A 15285-nucleotide genomic window follows, 5' to 3' on the forward strand; every position below is an offset into this window, starting at 1 on the left:
CAACTATCACCTCAATTGGAAAAAATGGATTGCAAACTTAAGGACCACTCTAAAAATCAATTTTGTGGATCTGACCAAACAAAGGACTTGAGAAACATTACAGACTAATTCACATCGATGACAACATTAAAGGTTGCTGTAAGAGATTTTATGGAATGGCACTCAGGAAATATTCCTATTACATGACATATCACTGAAAGTGTCATGTCTCTGTGAATAGGTTCTGTAAATGGTTCAGCTAATCAGAAAAGTTACAGGCACTTTCTTTCCGTCAAGTATTCTGCATGTTCATAGATCAGTCGATATAAGGGAAGCAGGAAGTTGAGAGCATGTTGAAATGAATCGTTCAAGCGTCATTCTCTGTTTCACAAATAAAGTGTTTGTCATGGGAGTGTGCAGTTTTCTTCTAAACTGTCTTTGCAGGGTGGGGTTTTAGAACTAGGGGGCGTTTCAAATTGTAATTCTGCCAGAAGTTCCAGAATAGCTGATATCACTTACGGCACTTTTAAACACAGCAACATAGACAGGAGATGATGTGTCTTTACCTGCAGGAAAGGGTCACTGATGCCGGACACATCATGCTCAGGGGAGTAGCCTGACATGATCAGATTCTTCAGGATTCGTACAAGTTGTGGAACCAGCTAAAAAAAAATATATATAAACAGTGGGAGAAAAAAGGGAGGACTATCAGCAAGGTCACAGAGGGGTCATTGAGATTCAAAACAGGACAGCACATAAAAGGGTCTGTAAGTGTCAATACAAGTAGGCACCCTGAGTTGATCATCTTCCAATAGATTGGTTTCACTATACATTTAATTAAGATGTTTAAGACATGGATACCATGTCAGTGTTTTTTTGTAATTGTTTGGCACTTTTTCTGTTTATTATAATCCTCATTATTTTTGGAAATGTCTCCATTTTATTTATGCCCCCACTATAATGTACATATTGGAAAAACCACAACCCAATAGTGACCGTATGAAAGAGAACCATTAACATTAATCTAAAGGTAAACGCAGGACAAGTGAAAATGTATGAGGTCAACGTAATCCTGCATAAAAACAAAAGAAAACACTTAAATGACGACAATTGCAAAATAAACAGTACATCAAAACCAAAAATTGGACTACATCTACAGTGACCATGAGGATGAGTCTGTTTTGTTTTCTTTAAGAGCATGCACCAGCTATGAAACCAGAATGTCCTCTTACCTTTTCATTCTAATACAATGCAGGAATTGTAACAGACAAATGACAGAAAAAATATGAAGTAGATGTTAGGGGGGAATTGGAAAAAAGAGTCAATTTCAGAGAAGAGCTTAACATTATGCTACAGTTATGAGCATGAGAGGTGGGCGTGCTGGCACAGTAGATCTGGCTGGGGGTGGGAAGAGTAGAAGCAGATATACAGCAGAAGAACCTTTATTCATCATCTCCCAGTGAGATAAACACACCTGCAGCTAAATCTAGGACAAGCATCCAGATTTCAGTCAAAGGACTACAGTCTCATTTTAGTCGTCATGTCAACGCTATCAGCAACAGATAAGAGTGTTTGTCTCAGAGTGGCTGATGTGGTGCATAAACAGTTTTAGAGGTGACTGGTGAAGGTCAAGGCATGAACGCTTGCTATGTACCTTCCTGAAGTGAGAGAGCATGTCAGGACTTCGCTCACACATTTCAGTGAGCAGAACAACAGATGTGTGGAGAACTCCTGCAGAAAACACAGAACAATACATTGATTTATTTTTCTACAGATTTCATAATGTAACTCATAAGGAACCCAAAAACAGTTCTTTTACATGATGAAAATGAACAACAAACTGACATTCTGCTGTGGTTGTTTAATGTGAAAGACTGATTTAAATCTGAATGTATGAACAAAAGACATTCAAATTAACTAGTTTCTTAACAATAAAAAGCTTAAATTTGCCATTTCTGAACTGGGGACTGACAGTAATTTTACACCAGGGTGTCAATTTAGGAGTGATATTTAATTTTTTTTACTGATTTCTGTAATTTTGTTTGATTTTGTTCATTGAGGACGATGGTGGAGTTTGTAATGGAAGTAATGGAAAATGATATTGAGGACCAAGTAAATAACTAAATACTAAACTAAAAACTAAATTGATAAGATAACCAATTTAAACAAAGTAAGCTTCAAACATTTTAATTGTAAAAAATTGCAATTTTTGTCAGGGCTTTTTTTTTTCATTTAACAAATTGGCAGCATCCATTTAAATCAAAGTTCACCCCTCCATATTCACTAAATTGTAATATCGCAATTAAAGAAAGGAAACGGTAATTTGAATTCAACATGCATTAATGTATCAAACATATTAACGCATATGTAATGAAAATGTATTGCTTAGTTGGAATGATCTAAATGAGAAATTATACGATAAAATAATGATAAAATGAGACCTATGGGAAAGTTTAAGCAGCAGAGCTCTCACCATGATTTTTCTCGCTGAGCAGGTTTTTTGTTGCTGGCAGGAACATCTCCATCAGCTCTGGGACTTTACGGATGACGTGAACTGCACACAGTGCTGCCTGAGGGCAAAAAGTCATAAACCGATGTCATAAACCATTCACACATTCAGAGCTCGACATCCAACTGAACATGAAGTCCATGTTCAGCTGTGAAGGAGTGTGAAATACCTTTTTCCTCAGATAGGAGTTTGACGTTTTGAGGAGTTTCTCCACTTCTCCCGCTAAGTCACGGCACATTTCAGATGAGCCCATGCAGCCCAGGGTGCACAAGGCCAGTCCCTGCACATACTGTGTACTGTGGTTCAAGTCACTGCAGAGAGAACATACGGAAATGTATACAATCATTTAAGTCAGTGATTATTAACTGATGGGCAATTCAAAAATGAGTCAAAGAAGGCAAGAGGTAAAAACTAACAACTAAATAAATCAATATGTCCATAGTTATGACGGCAAAATTATTCAAATTTTAAAATGGAGGGAAAACGCTTCCCATATATTGATGTCAAATGCTACGCATCCAGTGAATTTTTTTTTTGGTAGAAATTCATCTGGTAAAAAAAATTACAGCATCTAAGCAACCAAAGTCATTTTTAAACGAGATTATATAGGCAACATGAGAAAAAGCTTTTCTGTAGTTCAAACAATAGAGCATGGTGTTAGCAATACCAAGGTCATGGGTTTAATTCCCAGGCATTGCATATATTGATCAAAATGTATACCTGGAATGCAAAGCAAGTCGCTCTGGATAAACGCCAAAGGCATAAAACATGGTTCATGCCAACTACAATATTAACTATTGGCTGCTGAGAGCATTAAACTACCAAATCCAAGACATTTTTAGACATTTTTCTAAATTGTACATATTCCTATTCAGCCTCAGTTTTGGCAGCACGTTACTAGTCTGCCCCTTGATGTTCAATGTAAAATCTGAGTTCTGAAGAAAGAGATAATGATAATAACTTAGGATAAAAACTTTTTTTGAGGGATACTAAATGGAAAAGATGCCATTTAAACGCCATCAAACTCAGGAAGCAGCTTCCAATCATCCAGCACTTTACTCTCTCCACCTACAACAGTCTTATTAAACTCCCACCAATCACACAGCCAGTTGTGATTGATGGAAGTGTTGAGACAAGATGAGATCCTCTGCCCCACTCACTTTTTGATGCAGTTTGTCATTAAGAGATGGACGTCCTGCCTCTCATCCAGGAGCAGCATGGCTCCCAGGTATCCTATCCGTTTGTCTGTGAACTTCTGTGATGCAATCAGTTTCAGGCACTCCAGCTGAAAAATGAGATTTTGCCCATCAAACACTGCAAAACTCTGTCTGGTTAAAGATTCCAATGATGACCCAGCAATTTCTGAAACACTGTTTTCTCACCTGGCCAAAGTGTGCTGGGTAGCCCAACATGTGCATATAAAGCAGCTTAGCCACATTTCTACAGCGGTATGTGTTGTCCTCTTCTCTAAAGGAGGACCTAATGGCAGCACACTCTTTCTGGATCATCTCTCGCTCCTCCGCCTGGGTTCGGGCCGTCCGGATTGTCCGGATCAGCTCCCGCAGTCTGATCGGAGCTGGCATCCTCTGTAATGAAAGCACAATGTCAGCCAATGGAATGTCACAGTAGCTCCTATATATGTGCCACAAAGACAAATGAAGATTAATACCATTTTTGCATTTGCCAGTGCAACATGAGATCTTAGGATCAAAAGATTTTGTAGGCAAGCAACACAATTTCAAAATATACCCCTCTCTAAAAAATGTTACGCCTTTAAATCCCCTTTAAAGCACCACTTCTACATCTCTACTCATTCAGGCTAGGGCTGTGCCATTAATCGAATTTTGATTTCAATTTCGATTTTGGCTCCCAACGATCTCCAAAATGGTACAATCGAGTAAAAAAAGATTATTTTGCCATGTTCTGTTTTGCTATTTTGTCTTGTGTTCTGAATGACTCACGCACGCGCATATCCGCCCCTCCCGAACCCATAAACTCTCTCAGCCTATACAGTCATAAATTGCAAGCACAATAAACTTCACAATAACAATTGGCTAATTTAATATAGACTGGAGTGAGACCATAGACGTCTCTCGAGCTGTCGCAATCTCTTTCCACTCGATCACTGTAGCGCCTCAGTTCAAGCGAACAGCAGCGAGCACACGTGACCTGATCATCTGTTCCGCTTTACAGCACGAAACAAATCAAGAATGAACTCAGGAAGCGACATTAACGCTTGTCTGCTTGTCCGGGAAAAGGGGATTTTTAAGTTTCAAGTGAAGGAGAGTTTTACTTGCCCGACCGATCGAAACGCGAGACGGCTTTGATATTATACAGTCAGTGTAAACAGAGATGTAATGGATACTTTCTGGAAGCTGCGCTGCCTGTCTATTTGTGAGAGAGACATTAGTGGAGAAATCAAAACAAATGAGCCTAACAGCTCACACAAAAACTCACAGAAACATACGGAGGTAGAAATGTTGAGTTTTTTTTATTAATAATATGATATAGTTAAGTAACATAACACGACTAAGGGCTGTTCTATAATATCACGATTGCGAATGTTACATTGAATTTAAAGTTTAATAAACAAGTAGCCTAGTTTATATGTAGTAACATACATTTTAGACAATATTGACTGGTTTTGTTCCATTACACCGATGAAAATAGTTACAAAAGAAAAGCAACACTAAGCGCTGGGTTTTGTTACTGAATGATTCATTATTTTGAATGAATCGTTTTAATGCATGACTCAATGATTCATTTATTAAGACTTTTGCCGCCACCTATTGATTTATTGTTTAAAGGTGTCATTGATTTATTTTTTTATTTGTTTAAAAATTAATCTCATAATTTTACAGTTGTAATTTTGCAGTGTAAATTAATTTGATTGATAACAGCCCTTTTTATGAAAACTGAATTTGATAAAATGTAAGAATTTGACATAAAACATTTAGTAAGGTTTAATAAATTGTCCTTTATAAAGGTAAATAACGCCCTGGTGACCCTCTACAACAAATTACTTTGTAAACATCTCACCTTTTTCACCACTTGTGAGTTTGCAGGTCTGTTTAATAGTTCAAATAGTTCAAAAAGTACAATAAATGTTCAAATTTCGATTTTTTTAAGAATTGTTGAAAGGTGTCTTTTAATAAATGCAACACGTTCCCAAAGTCATGTGAAATAATCGTGTTACATAATCGTGATTTCAATACTGACCAAAATAATCGTGATTATGATTTTTCCCATAATCGAGCAGCCCTAATTCAGGCCGACTTTTTTTTGGCGATTGTGTTGCATCTGTTGTCTGTCTGCTTTGTTTTTAAAATGTTGTAACAATAACACAACTTAAAATTTATCTAGAGTTCCCAGCATTTGGTTTAATTCCTTTTAGTTAGTCTTTTATAAAAGCTCCCTAAGAAATGCATCCAGATGGGGCCAGATGAATCTAAACCAACCTAATTATACAGGGTGTTCTTAAGTCCAATCTTAGGTCATTCAGGCAATCCACTAGTTGATTTTTCAAAATATGTACTTTAGTTCATCCCCATTTAATAAAAAAGCTTAATATATGATTTTTCCGCTATTTAGGCTATAACTCATGCTTTTCTCCTGATATTAACAAGTAAATTAGCTTTAATAGATTTTTTTAATAGTCCACCATAGAAACCGGTTGTCTAAATGAAGCGTTACCATGATAATGATGTAAATAGGGAAATCGCTCCTGCACTGCAAGATGAATTCAGCACAACACCCTAGAGCGCTCTCTTGATCAGTCGTTCTGCAGAGCTCTAAGAATCTCAAAAGACGCAGAGCATTTCATAATTGACTAGCACATGAGGTGAGCTATTCTAAGGGGACAGTCAGTCTGGAAAAGGCAGAGAGTATGGCCATAATCAGCTTCATAAGCCAATGAGACACAAGCAGGTGGAATCACATGTGAAATTCCATTCCTTTAGCAGAATCAGGTTTCAATCCACTGGAGGGCTGGCTGATTAAAAATTAAAAGCAGGTACATACAAAACTGGTAAGATTACATGACTGCTTATGCAGGAGCCTATTTCTACAGCATTCAACAGTAATCCAGCTCTAACACAAACATCTGGAGCGAACAAAAAAGAAAGGGTGATGGAAAGAAACTTTAACTTCACAGGAAAGGGCATATTATGCAATTGACCGATTGCAAAGAGTTACCTTTAGTTACTGTTGCTATGTCTGACCAGCCATGCCGCTCTCATGAAACACATCATGTTCTCTTCTCACACAGTGAAAAATACATTGCGGAGGAAAGAGGACACTGACAACGCGCCGACAGACAGGACAGACCAGGTTACCTTTGATATGAAAAAGTCTTTCACATGTGGTAATTTTAAGAAATTTAAAAAATACCAATTTGTGGCTCTTTAATGTGTCGTGACAGATTGCTGTAAAAAAGTTAAAGCTTAGTTAAAGCTGCTCGTGAACCGATCATCTCTTCCTTATAGTTAATTTATAGCATCAAATAAACATCAGAAGGAATATTGTTTTTAACCGTGAAAAGACGTCAGTACACACCGTTTTTCAAGTTTAAATCAACCAACGTTAATCTACTAACTCTCCTGACTTTGACAAAAATGGAGGATTCGGCAGATTATGATTGGTCAGATCGCCTGTCAATCAATCTCCCTGCGAAGGGTCACATTTACACCTACCACACACAGGAGAAAACTGATCTTCAGCTTTGAGAATTAGAGGGATATTAGCATGCCATGGAGGGAGTGAAATTGGGCAGCTAATAGAAAGAGATGGCTCATTTTTCAGAAAACCTCTCTGGATTGTTGTAGGAAGGTGTCGTAGGATCTGCGGTGACAGCTTTGTGGCAAAAAGAGCAGTTGTATGAAAGTGGATCATACAAACAGACCAAACAGGAAATGACTCATGCTGCAGACTGAGGTTGAATGGACATGGCATTACAGTACTTTCACCTCACACACCGACCAGCTCCTCTCAACACAGTGATGGAGTGTATGGATAGCGTAAGGTCACCTTGTAATTAAATGTAAGTTGCAAAAGTAATCAGTGGCAGCAGAAAGAAAGAGCACTTCAACTGGTTTACTGCTCTGATAATACACATTAATCACACCAGGAGATCCATCTCACACACACACAGTTAATATTCCTCCCTTCCTCCATGCAGAGATGAGAGCTGCTTTTGGCTCTCCATCACAGAGAAACCCCGCACTTGAATCTGTTAGCATGCAGCACCTAATTAAGCTGCTCGAGCCAGAAAGGAACTACAGTAATTACTTGCTAAACAATGACATTCTCAGCATCTCCCTGCAGAAAAACAGAAGTTACGTTCGTAAAAGGATGGACAGTGCAAAGAAGTGCATTTAATGAAAAATACACAATGTCATTGTCCAATTAAGCATGAAGTGTTAAAAGCAAAGTGTTATTTAAAGGAATAAAACATGCAGTGGCCTTTATTTTAAAGGGTTAGTTCACCCAAAAATGAAAATTATGTCATTAATGACTCACCCTCATGTCGTTCCAAGCCCGTAAGACCTCCGTTCATCTTCGGAACACAGTTTTAAGATATTTTAGATTCAGTCCGAGAGCTTTTTGTCCCTCCATTGAAAATCTATGTGCGGTATACTGTCCTTGTCCAGAAAGGCAATAAAGACATCATCAAAGTAGTCCATGTGACCTCAGTGGGTTAGTTAGAATTTTTTGAAGCATCGAAAATACATTTTGTTCCAAAAATAACAAAAACGACGACTTTATTCAGCATTGTATTCTCTTCCGGTTCTGTTGTCAATCCGCGTTCATGAGTCCGCTGACGTAAGACGAGCTGATGTGTTATCTGGTGCGCCCGAGCTTCGTTTACAGTCTGAGGGAGACGCACGCTGTAAATAAAACAATCTTTGCAAACATGTCTAAGGATTTCGACACAGGGGAAGACTTGCATTTTTTTTTTTAACCAGACATATTTATTTGAACCCGTATACACGGACGCACCAGATAACACGTCAGCAGCGTCTTACGTCAGCAGCGTCACTGGCCTCGTGAACGCGGATTGACAACAGAACCGGAAGAGAATACAATGCAATACAATAAAGTCATCTTTTTTGTTATTTTTGGAACAAAATGTATTTTCGATGCTTCAAGAAATTCTAACTAACCCACTGAGGTCACGTGGACTACTTTGATGATGTCTTTATTGCCTTTCTGGACAAGGACAGTATACCGCACATAGATTTTCAATGGAGGGACAAAAAGCTCTCGGACTGAATCTAAAAAAATATTAAACTGTGTTCAGAAGATGAACGGAGGTCTTACGGGCTTGGAACGACATGAGGGTGAGTCATTAATGACATCATTTAACTAACCCTTTAAGTTCACAGTTAAGCTAAAAACACTGATATTTTTTTTCTGGTTTTCAAAAGAGAAATTCAAAGAAAGAAATGTATATCTACAAATGATGCAACAAATCAATATTCCTGCCATCATTTTTATTTCCCTTACTATTATCATTGGTTGGTTGGTTAGTATTTTAACACCATGCCAGTTTCTTTGGCTATTTCCATGGCAAGCAGACTTTGGGACAAAAGGAGAACTAAAACGAGGATCAATATAAGCGTGGCGTTTTCGAGATGCCGAGAGCTCCACACCGCATCCGTGACAAACTTCGACTTGACAGAGCTCTTGCATGTACTTTATTAGACAGGTGAGCAAATATACATAAAACTAATCAATGTTATATAGTTCAACTTGATGAAATGTTAGAATATGATCTGTATGTTATTCTAATGTTGATTTAGCTTACAGCTAGTCCCACATAGCCAACAAACTAAAACATGGAATAACAATATAACTTTCAACACACTCAAATGCAGTTTAGTGTGATAGTGTAGACCAAGTGAAACAGCGCTGCGTTACCTCACAAGTTGCACACCTGCAAATATCCTCTCATTAAAACAAACAAGTCAGTTTCATTTACTTTAACAGAACTTTGTGAGATCGCGATGAACAATGACGAGTGGGCTTTTTAGTGAAAAGGGAGCGTTCGTTGCATGTTCTCTGCCATGCCAAATCCACGTACAGTACGCAATCTGTTAAAATGAACAGTGCTTTGAGAACGTAGATGCTTTAACAAATAATGTATACGTTTATGCTGGGATGTGTAGGTTGTGCATTTATAAACGGCTATATCTTGGTTACATTTATAAATGACTATCACGCAGAGATCCGTCGCCTTCAACTATTTTAATTGTGAGTATACTCAAAGTCTTTGTTATACTTTAAATATGCTACATATGTACATATTAAAGTTGCTATTTGGTATATCGTTTTTATTATTATTGTGTTGTTGGAGGAAATGAAAAGCTTTTGTGATTCGTGTTTACAAAGTATATAGCCAAATGGGTTTTGGTGTATTGTAGGATGGACTATCTTGCGTTTTGGTGTTGTTTTTAATATAGATCTTAGTGTATTTCAGTAATAATAAATACAGGATGATGTTGTTTTGGTGAATGTCTGTTTCTCAGATCATATAAAGTGTGCCCCCCTATGAAAACAAAAAGCCCCCCTGTTCTGGCGACAGCCCTGGGCAGCTGGAGCATAAAAAAAAAAAGTCTATTGAACATTTTTGTGATGTTTTAAAATGAAATGAAGGGAAAGTATATCTTAGGTCCTGTGACTATTCCACCATTTTTAAATACCTTTGTCTTCACTAGTTAATTTTAAATGGCCCTGCGGTGTGGTAAATTAGTTTTTAAAAGTACAAATACTCTATTTTTTCTTAATTAATATGAGGTCATAAAAGCTGAATGCATAATTATTATTAAAAAAAATAACATTAAGGTATGAGAGGGGTTAATGTAATTTGATCTAGGAAGATCTGACAAGACTTTCAGGACGTTAAAATGAGCACTGACAGGCATGTGTTAATTTAAATATTATTCAAAACAGGCACAAATTGGTAAATTTGTGTAAACACTAAGTAAACACAGCCAAAACGCCTCAGAATTACTGTTTTTAACTAAAAGACAATCAAACCAGCGTCCCAACTATCAACTTTTCTCCCAATTTAATAAGCTCCAGCAATATGTAACTAGCCTCTTGTATTATGTCAAATGCCTTCACACAGTTCTTGGTCTTCTGTCAGTTTGATGAAAGCCAAGTAGGGCTGGGTACCGAGTTTGATGCTTTTTAGGTACAGACCGAATTGCCTCGATACTATCGAGTATCGAAAAATGACATGTTGTTCGGTTGCAGATTTCGATACCTAAGGAGTTAACTCGTCAACGTCAGTGCTCAAACAAATACATATGAAATGCACATACACGCAAACTCTACACACACAAGACGTTGTGAGAGTTCCGCACACATACAGTCCTATGAGACGCGAGCACACACACACAAACTCTCCGCGCACATATTCATATGAGACGCGAGCACACACACATAATACCTTAAAGATGTGGAAAAGTCGATCAAAAGTGTGGGTACATTTCTCCAGGCTCGATGCCAACAGTGCGCGATGCAGTATTTGCGGTAGAATAATTGCTCCAAAGACCGGTACCACGACATTATGATGAAGACCTTGACAGTGCACGGAGTAAACATAAGAGTTGCTCTGTCTTCGACTGGTAAATAAAGAGATACCTTGTTGATCACTCTGACATCGTTTATATTGCAATACATAATAACCTACTGAATGTACACTGCCGTTCAAAAATGTGTTGGTTAGTCAGATATTTTTTTTCAGTTAGGAATAGGATGCATTAAAGTTATCAAAGGTGACATTAAAACATGTGTAATGTTACAAAATATTTCGTTTTTAAATAAATGCTGTTCTTTTGAATCTTTTATTCATCAAAGAATCCTGAAAAAATGTATCATAGTTTCCAAAATATTAAGCAGCAAACTGTTTTCATATTTCTGAAGGGTCATATGACACTGAAGTAATGATTTTGAAAATTCAGCTTTGAATTAAATTCATTTCAATAAATTACATTTTAAAATATATTCAAATAAGATTTTAAATTGTAATACTATTTTACAATATTACAAGTTTTACTGTATTTTTAAAAAAAATCAGCTTTGGTGAGCATGAGCTCTTTATTTGTTTTTCTGAGGTAATGTGTTATGTAATCTTGTTCAAATGTATTTCATAAAATTGGTATCGAAAAAAGAATCGTTAGGAACCGGTATCGAAACTGAGGTATCAAAATTGGCACCGGATCGAAAGATTTTGTACAATACCCAGCCCTAAAGCCAGGTCTTTTTTCTTTTAGAAAGGGATGCTTCAATGCTAAGTGCCTCTTCAGCTTACTTGGCACTATGTTAGCATTAGCAAACTTCTCTATACAGATGCCATGCAGGCTAAGGGTAATTAGCAGCCTCGGCTTAAAGGGGAATTTGGCAACTCTAGCCATTTCTTCGCTGATTTTCACTTTTGTTGTCGCATATTGTCTCAACGAGCTCCCCCTACAGCTGTGGGGCATATATTTCACAACACTGTCGTAAAAAACTCACTTGCGGCACCCTCCTCCCCCTTTCAACCGCTGCTCATGTGCATTTGTTGTTATCGGGGCCGGCCGACTTTATCATGTGGAGCTATGTCTACCGAGGTGGGTAATACATCATACACAGTATCATATGGCGTGTGTTAAGGGGCATTCGGCAACTATTTTAACTTAATAAAACAGTTTAGTAATCACTTGGATGGTTTAATAACCTGTTCTGGTGAGAATGGTGACTTTCCCCGCTCCCCCCAACGTTCCTAGGCGGAGAACCAACCTTGCAACATGGGGACCACAAACTGCTTTACGGCAATTCGACAAACACACACGCCGCCCTCAATGTGTATGTATTACCCACCTTGGAAGACATAGCTCCACGCGATAAAGTTGGCCGGCTCAGATAATAAATGCACATGAGCATCGGTAGAAAGGGGGAGGAGGGTGCCGCAAGTGAGTTTTTTTACTGCATTGTTGTGAAATATACGCCCCAGAGCTGTAGGGGGAGCTCGTTGAGAAAACATGCGACAAAAAAGTGAAAATCAGCGAAGAAATAGCTAGAGTTGCCAAGTTCCCCTTTAATGTCGAATTGCTGTAAAGCAGTGTGTGTTTCTCGCTTCTCACAAGACTTCCTATTTCCAACTTACCGGGACGTTAGTCCCTATGTTGCAAGGTTGGTTTTCCAAAAATCGGGGACAGTCACCATTCTCACCAGAACAGGTTATTTAACCATCCAAATGATTTCTAAACGGTTTTATTAAGTTGAAATAGTTGCCAAATTCCCCTTTAAGTAAAGCTGCAAACACTTCTGCTCTCATAACTTCTGGTTGGGGTGGATCTCTGCATAGGTAATTTGCCTATTCGAATCAAATCAAACTAATGAATTGCATCAAAATGATTAAGTGTGCATATATATATCATTTTAAGTGCCAATCCAATACAATTGGTTTCAAAGAAATGCAAATATGGCAGAGCAAGTATTGATACATCCTCTGCTTTAAATCCTCCGCACACCAGGCCGCCGGATGGGGTGTTGCTATGAACTTGCAATGTATAACTATCAGACCGGCCCTCGAGGCCTCTAAACACTACCGGCCCACCGGGAAAAGTCCCGACTCTCCCGATTGTCAGTCAGCTACTGACCGGCGGCCACAGTATCACTTATGCTCTCACATGCAGTCATCTCGCTGTAGTGTTTGTCTCAGGACAGCTGCAGCTTCTTTGCTGCATGTGCGAGGAGAAAAAACACAGACGTCCATAGGGAGGCACTGGAAGCGTGCACTGCACACACCAACATAAAATACGTCTCTTACAAATCTGGAATGCAGTCATTCATAGAAGTATCGATACTAATCAATTTAGGAATCGTGACGTTTTTAATTTCCGAGAATCGCAATACTTTTCAAGTATCGGTGCACCGTGCAACACTAGTGGTTAGGCATGACATGTAGTGGATGTGGAACGCTGCATTTAATCAGAAGTCAAGACTGGAACTACCCTACATAACAGGTAGTGATTTGACAGTCAATAATAAAATGGTTTCATCATTTACTCACCCTTATGCACTTTACAACCTAGATGTAGAGTAGGGGTGGTGAAAAAAATCGATTATTGGTTAATCGCGAGTATGTTATGGACGAGTATGAATCGATTATTACATTTTCCAAAATCGATTTTTATTTAGTTATTATTTTATTTTATTTGCATTATTATTATTGCCGCATCGCTGGATCTAGAGAGAGGCCGCCGCCGCCGTCAAGGAAGCGACAGGCCAGTTTAGGACAGCTCCTGAAGAAGCCGGCCGTCTTCGCCACCTTCAGCCATCCGTGCGAGCTACGCTATCCGGCGACATATCCTTTCTTGCAAAACTTACTGTCTAAAAGAGCAGCGAGCGTCTTTTTCAAGATGCCTTGCACTTCCTGCGGCTCGTGCAGAGCCCCGCTCAGCGGCGGAGACCGCCACGTGATCTGCTCATGAACACTCATGAAAATTAATGTTGAAAAATACAAATATGGCATGAAAAAGTCTACCAAAATATGATTCCAAATATAAAACAAGTAGATCATCAATAACGCATCAATGTTTTCGAAAAATAAACATCTAACAGGAATAGCTGTGTGAGGTGAAGCTGAAGAATTAATGAACACCAGTAAACTTATTGCACATTCTAGGCTATATGACACACCCTATGAGATTAATCAGATATACTTGATACCCACTTTTAAATCCATGGTTTCACTTTATTTTGCCCGTCTGGGCAGGTTACTGTCCTAACACGAACCAATCAGACTTCAGGTACCGTCCAAAATGCTAGCAATAACCAATCAGAAAAAAATTAACATTTTTAAAAAGCCACAGAGATGATCAATCATGAAAGCGATGATTGCTTTCATGTCCGAGTACTTGTGCTCATCCCTAGTGAGTCAATGACAGAATTTTCAATTTTGGCTGAAATAACACTATGGCTATGTAGTAGATTGAGGTTTGCAGTAAGAGGTCTCAGAACTAGAGTTACTCAGAAAACCCAATTGCTTTGTGCACAGAACAGCACATAAGGACATATTGCTGCTGGTGGAATGTGGTGGAATTAGTGCTGCTTGGGATAAAAAGTGTAGTGTAAAGTGTTGAAGATAAAAGTAGTAGAACAAACAATCCAAGTTAAATAAATTTGTATAGTGTTGCAGAGAACTATGATGGATCAACAGCAAAAGATTTGGCTGCCTTTTCCCTCCTAAGCCCAATTCTACCTCTGTACATAGTTTGCACAGTGAAGATGAAAGTTAGACCTACTCCTCCTGAATATGATTTCGTTAAGGCAGCTCAAATCAAGAGAAAAAGGGCAACGCAAAAAAAGTGCTTCTGCTTTCTATTCCCAGTACAGCTCCTGATATTGAACTACGCTGGTTTCAAAATGTAATGGCAGTCTGCGTTCAAGAGAGAGAAACATGATGGGTTTTCCTCATACAAAGAGCTGGCACACAAACATGGTGAATCATTGCAGTGTATATGCCTTAACGCCACAGATCCTTAGCTTCATCACGACAGCTAGTGATTCAGCACCCAGTATTGTGACCTCAGTACTGCCATAACCTTAGATGAATGGATGAGGACCTTCCCTTTACGGGGAAAAAGAAAGCATGACTACTACACACACCTAGCCACTTAATCATGTGATGCCTTATGATCCACCTTGAGGGAGATAGAAAGAATGTCATTCAAAGAAACTGTTCAAAATAATGCAGGGCTGCTTTTTAAGCAACCTTTCTTTGTACAGGGGAACCGCTTATAGTTCCA

The 15285-nt window shown here is 38.5% G+C and overlaps 1 protein-coding gene and 1 long non-coding RNA gene across 3 annotated transcripts in view; one reads left to right on the forward strand and one right to left on the reverse strand.

Annotated features, from left to right (window-relative positions):
• LOC143710738 (uncharacterized) overlaps positions 1-13674 on the forward strand; it is a 172697-nt gene extending 159023 nt beyond the window's left edge. The window contains exon 2 of the long non-coding RNA XR_013194631.1: positions 13570-13674. This is a non-coding gene — a long non-coding RNA (uncharacterized LOC143710738). The remainder of the gene's footprint in view (positions 1-13569) is intronic.
• ap1g1 (adaptor related protein complex 1 subunit gamma 1) overlaps positions 1-15285 on the reverse strand; it is a 40181-nt gene that overhangs the window by 20344 nt on the left and 4552 nt on the right. For both annotated transcript variants that reach the window (XM_077201850.1, XM_077201851.1), the window contains exons 2-7: positions 3871-4074; positions 3649-3773; positions 2658-2799; positions 2453-2549; positions 1634-1710; positions 546-641 (exon numbers count right to left, since the gene is read on the reverse strand). In XM_077201850.1, coding sequence (XP_077057965.1) covers positions 546-641; positions 1634-1710; positions 2453-2549; positions 2658-2799; positions 3649-3773; positions 3871-4071 — 738 coding nt within the window. In that variant the 5' untranslated portion in view covers positions 4072-4074. The remainder of the gene's footprint in view (positions 1-545; positions 642-1633; positions 1711-2452; positions 2550-2657; positions 2800-3648; positions 3774-3870; positions 4075-15285) is intronic.

The sequence above is a fragment of the Siphateles boraxobius genome, unplaced genomic scaffold (genome assembly GCF_051911475.1).
Source record: "Siphateles boraxobius isolate OS27281-9 unplaced genomic scaffold, OSU_SipBor_1 48, whole genome shotgun sequence".
NCBI lineage: Eukaryota > Metazoa > Chordata > Actinopteri > Cypriniformes > Leuciscidae > Siphateles > Siphateles boraxobius.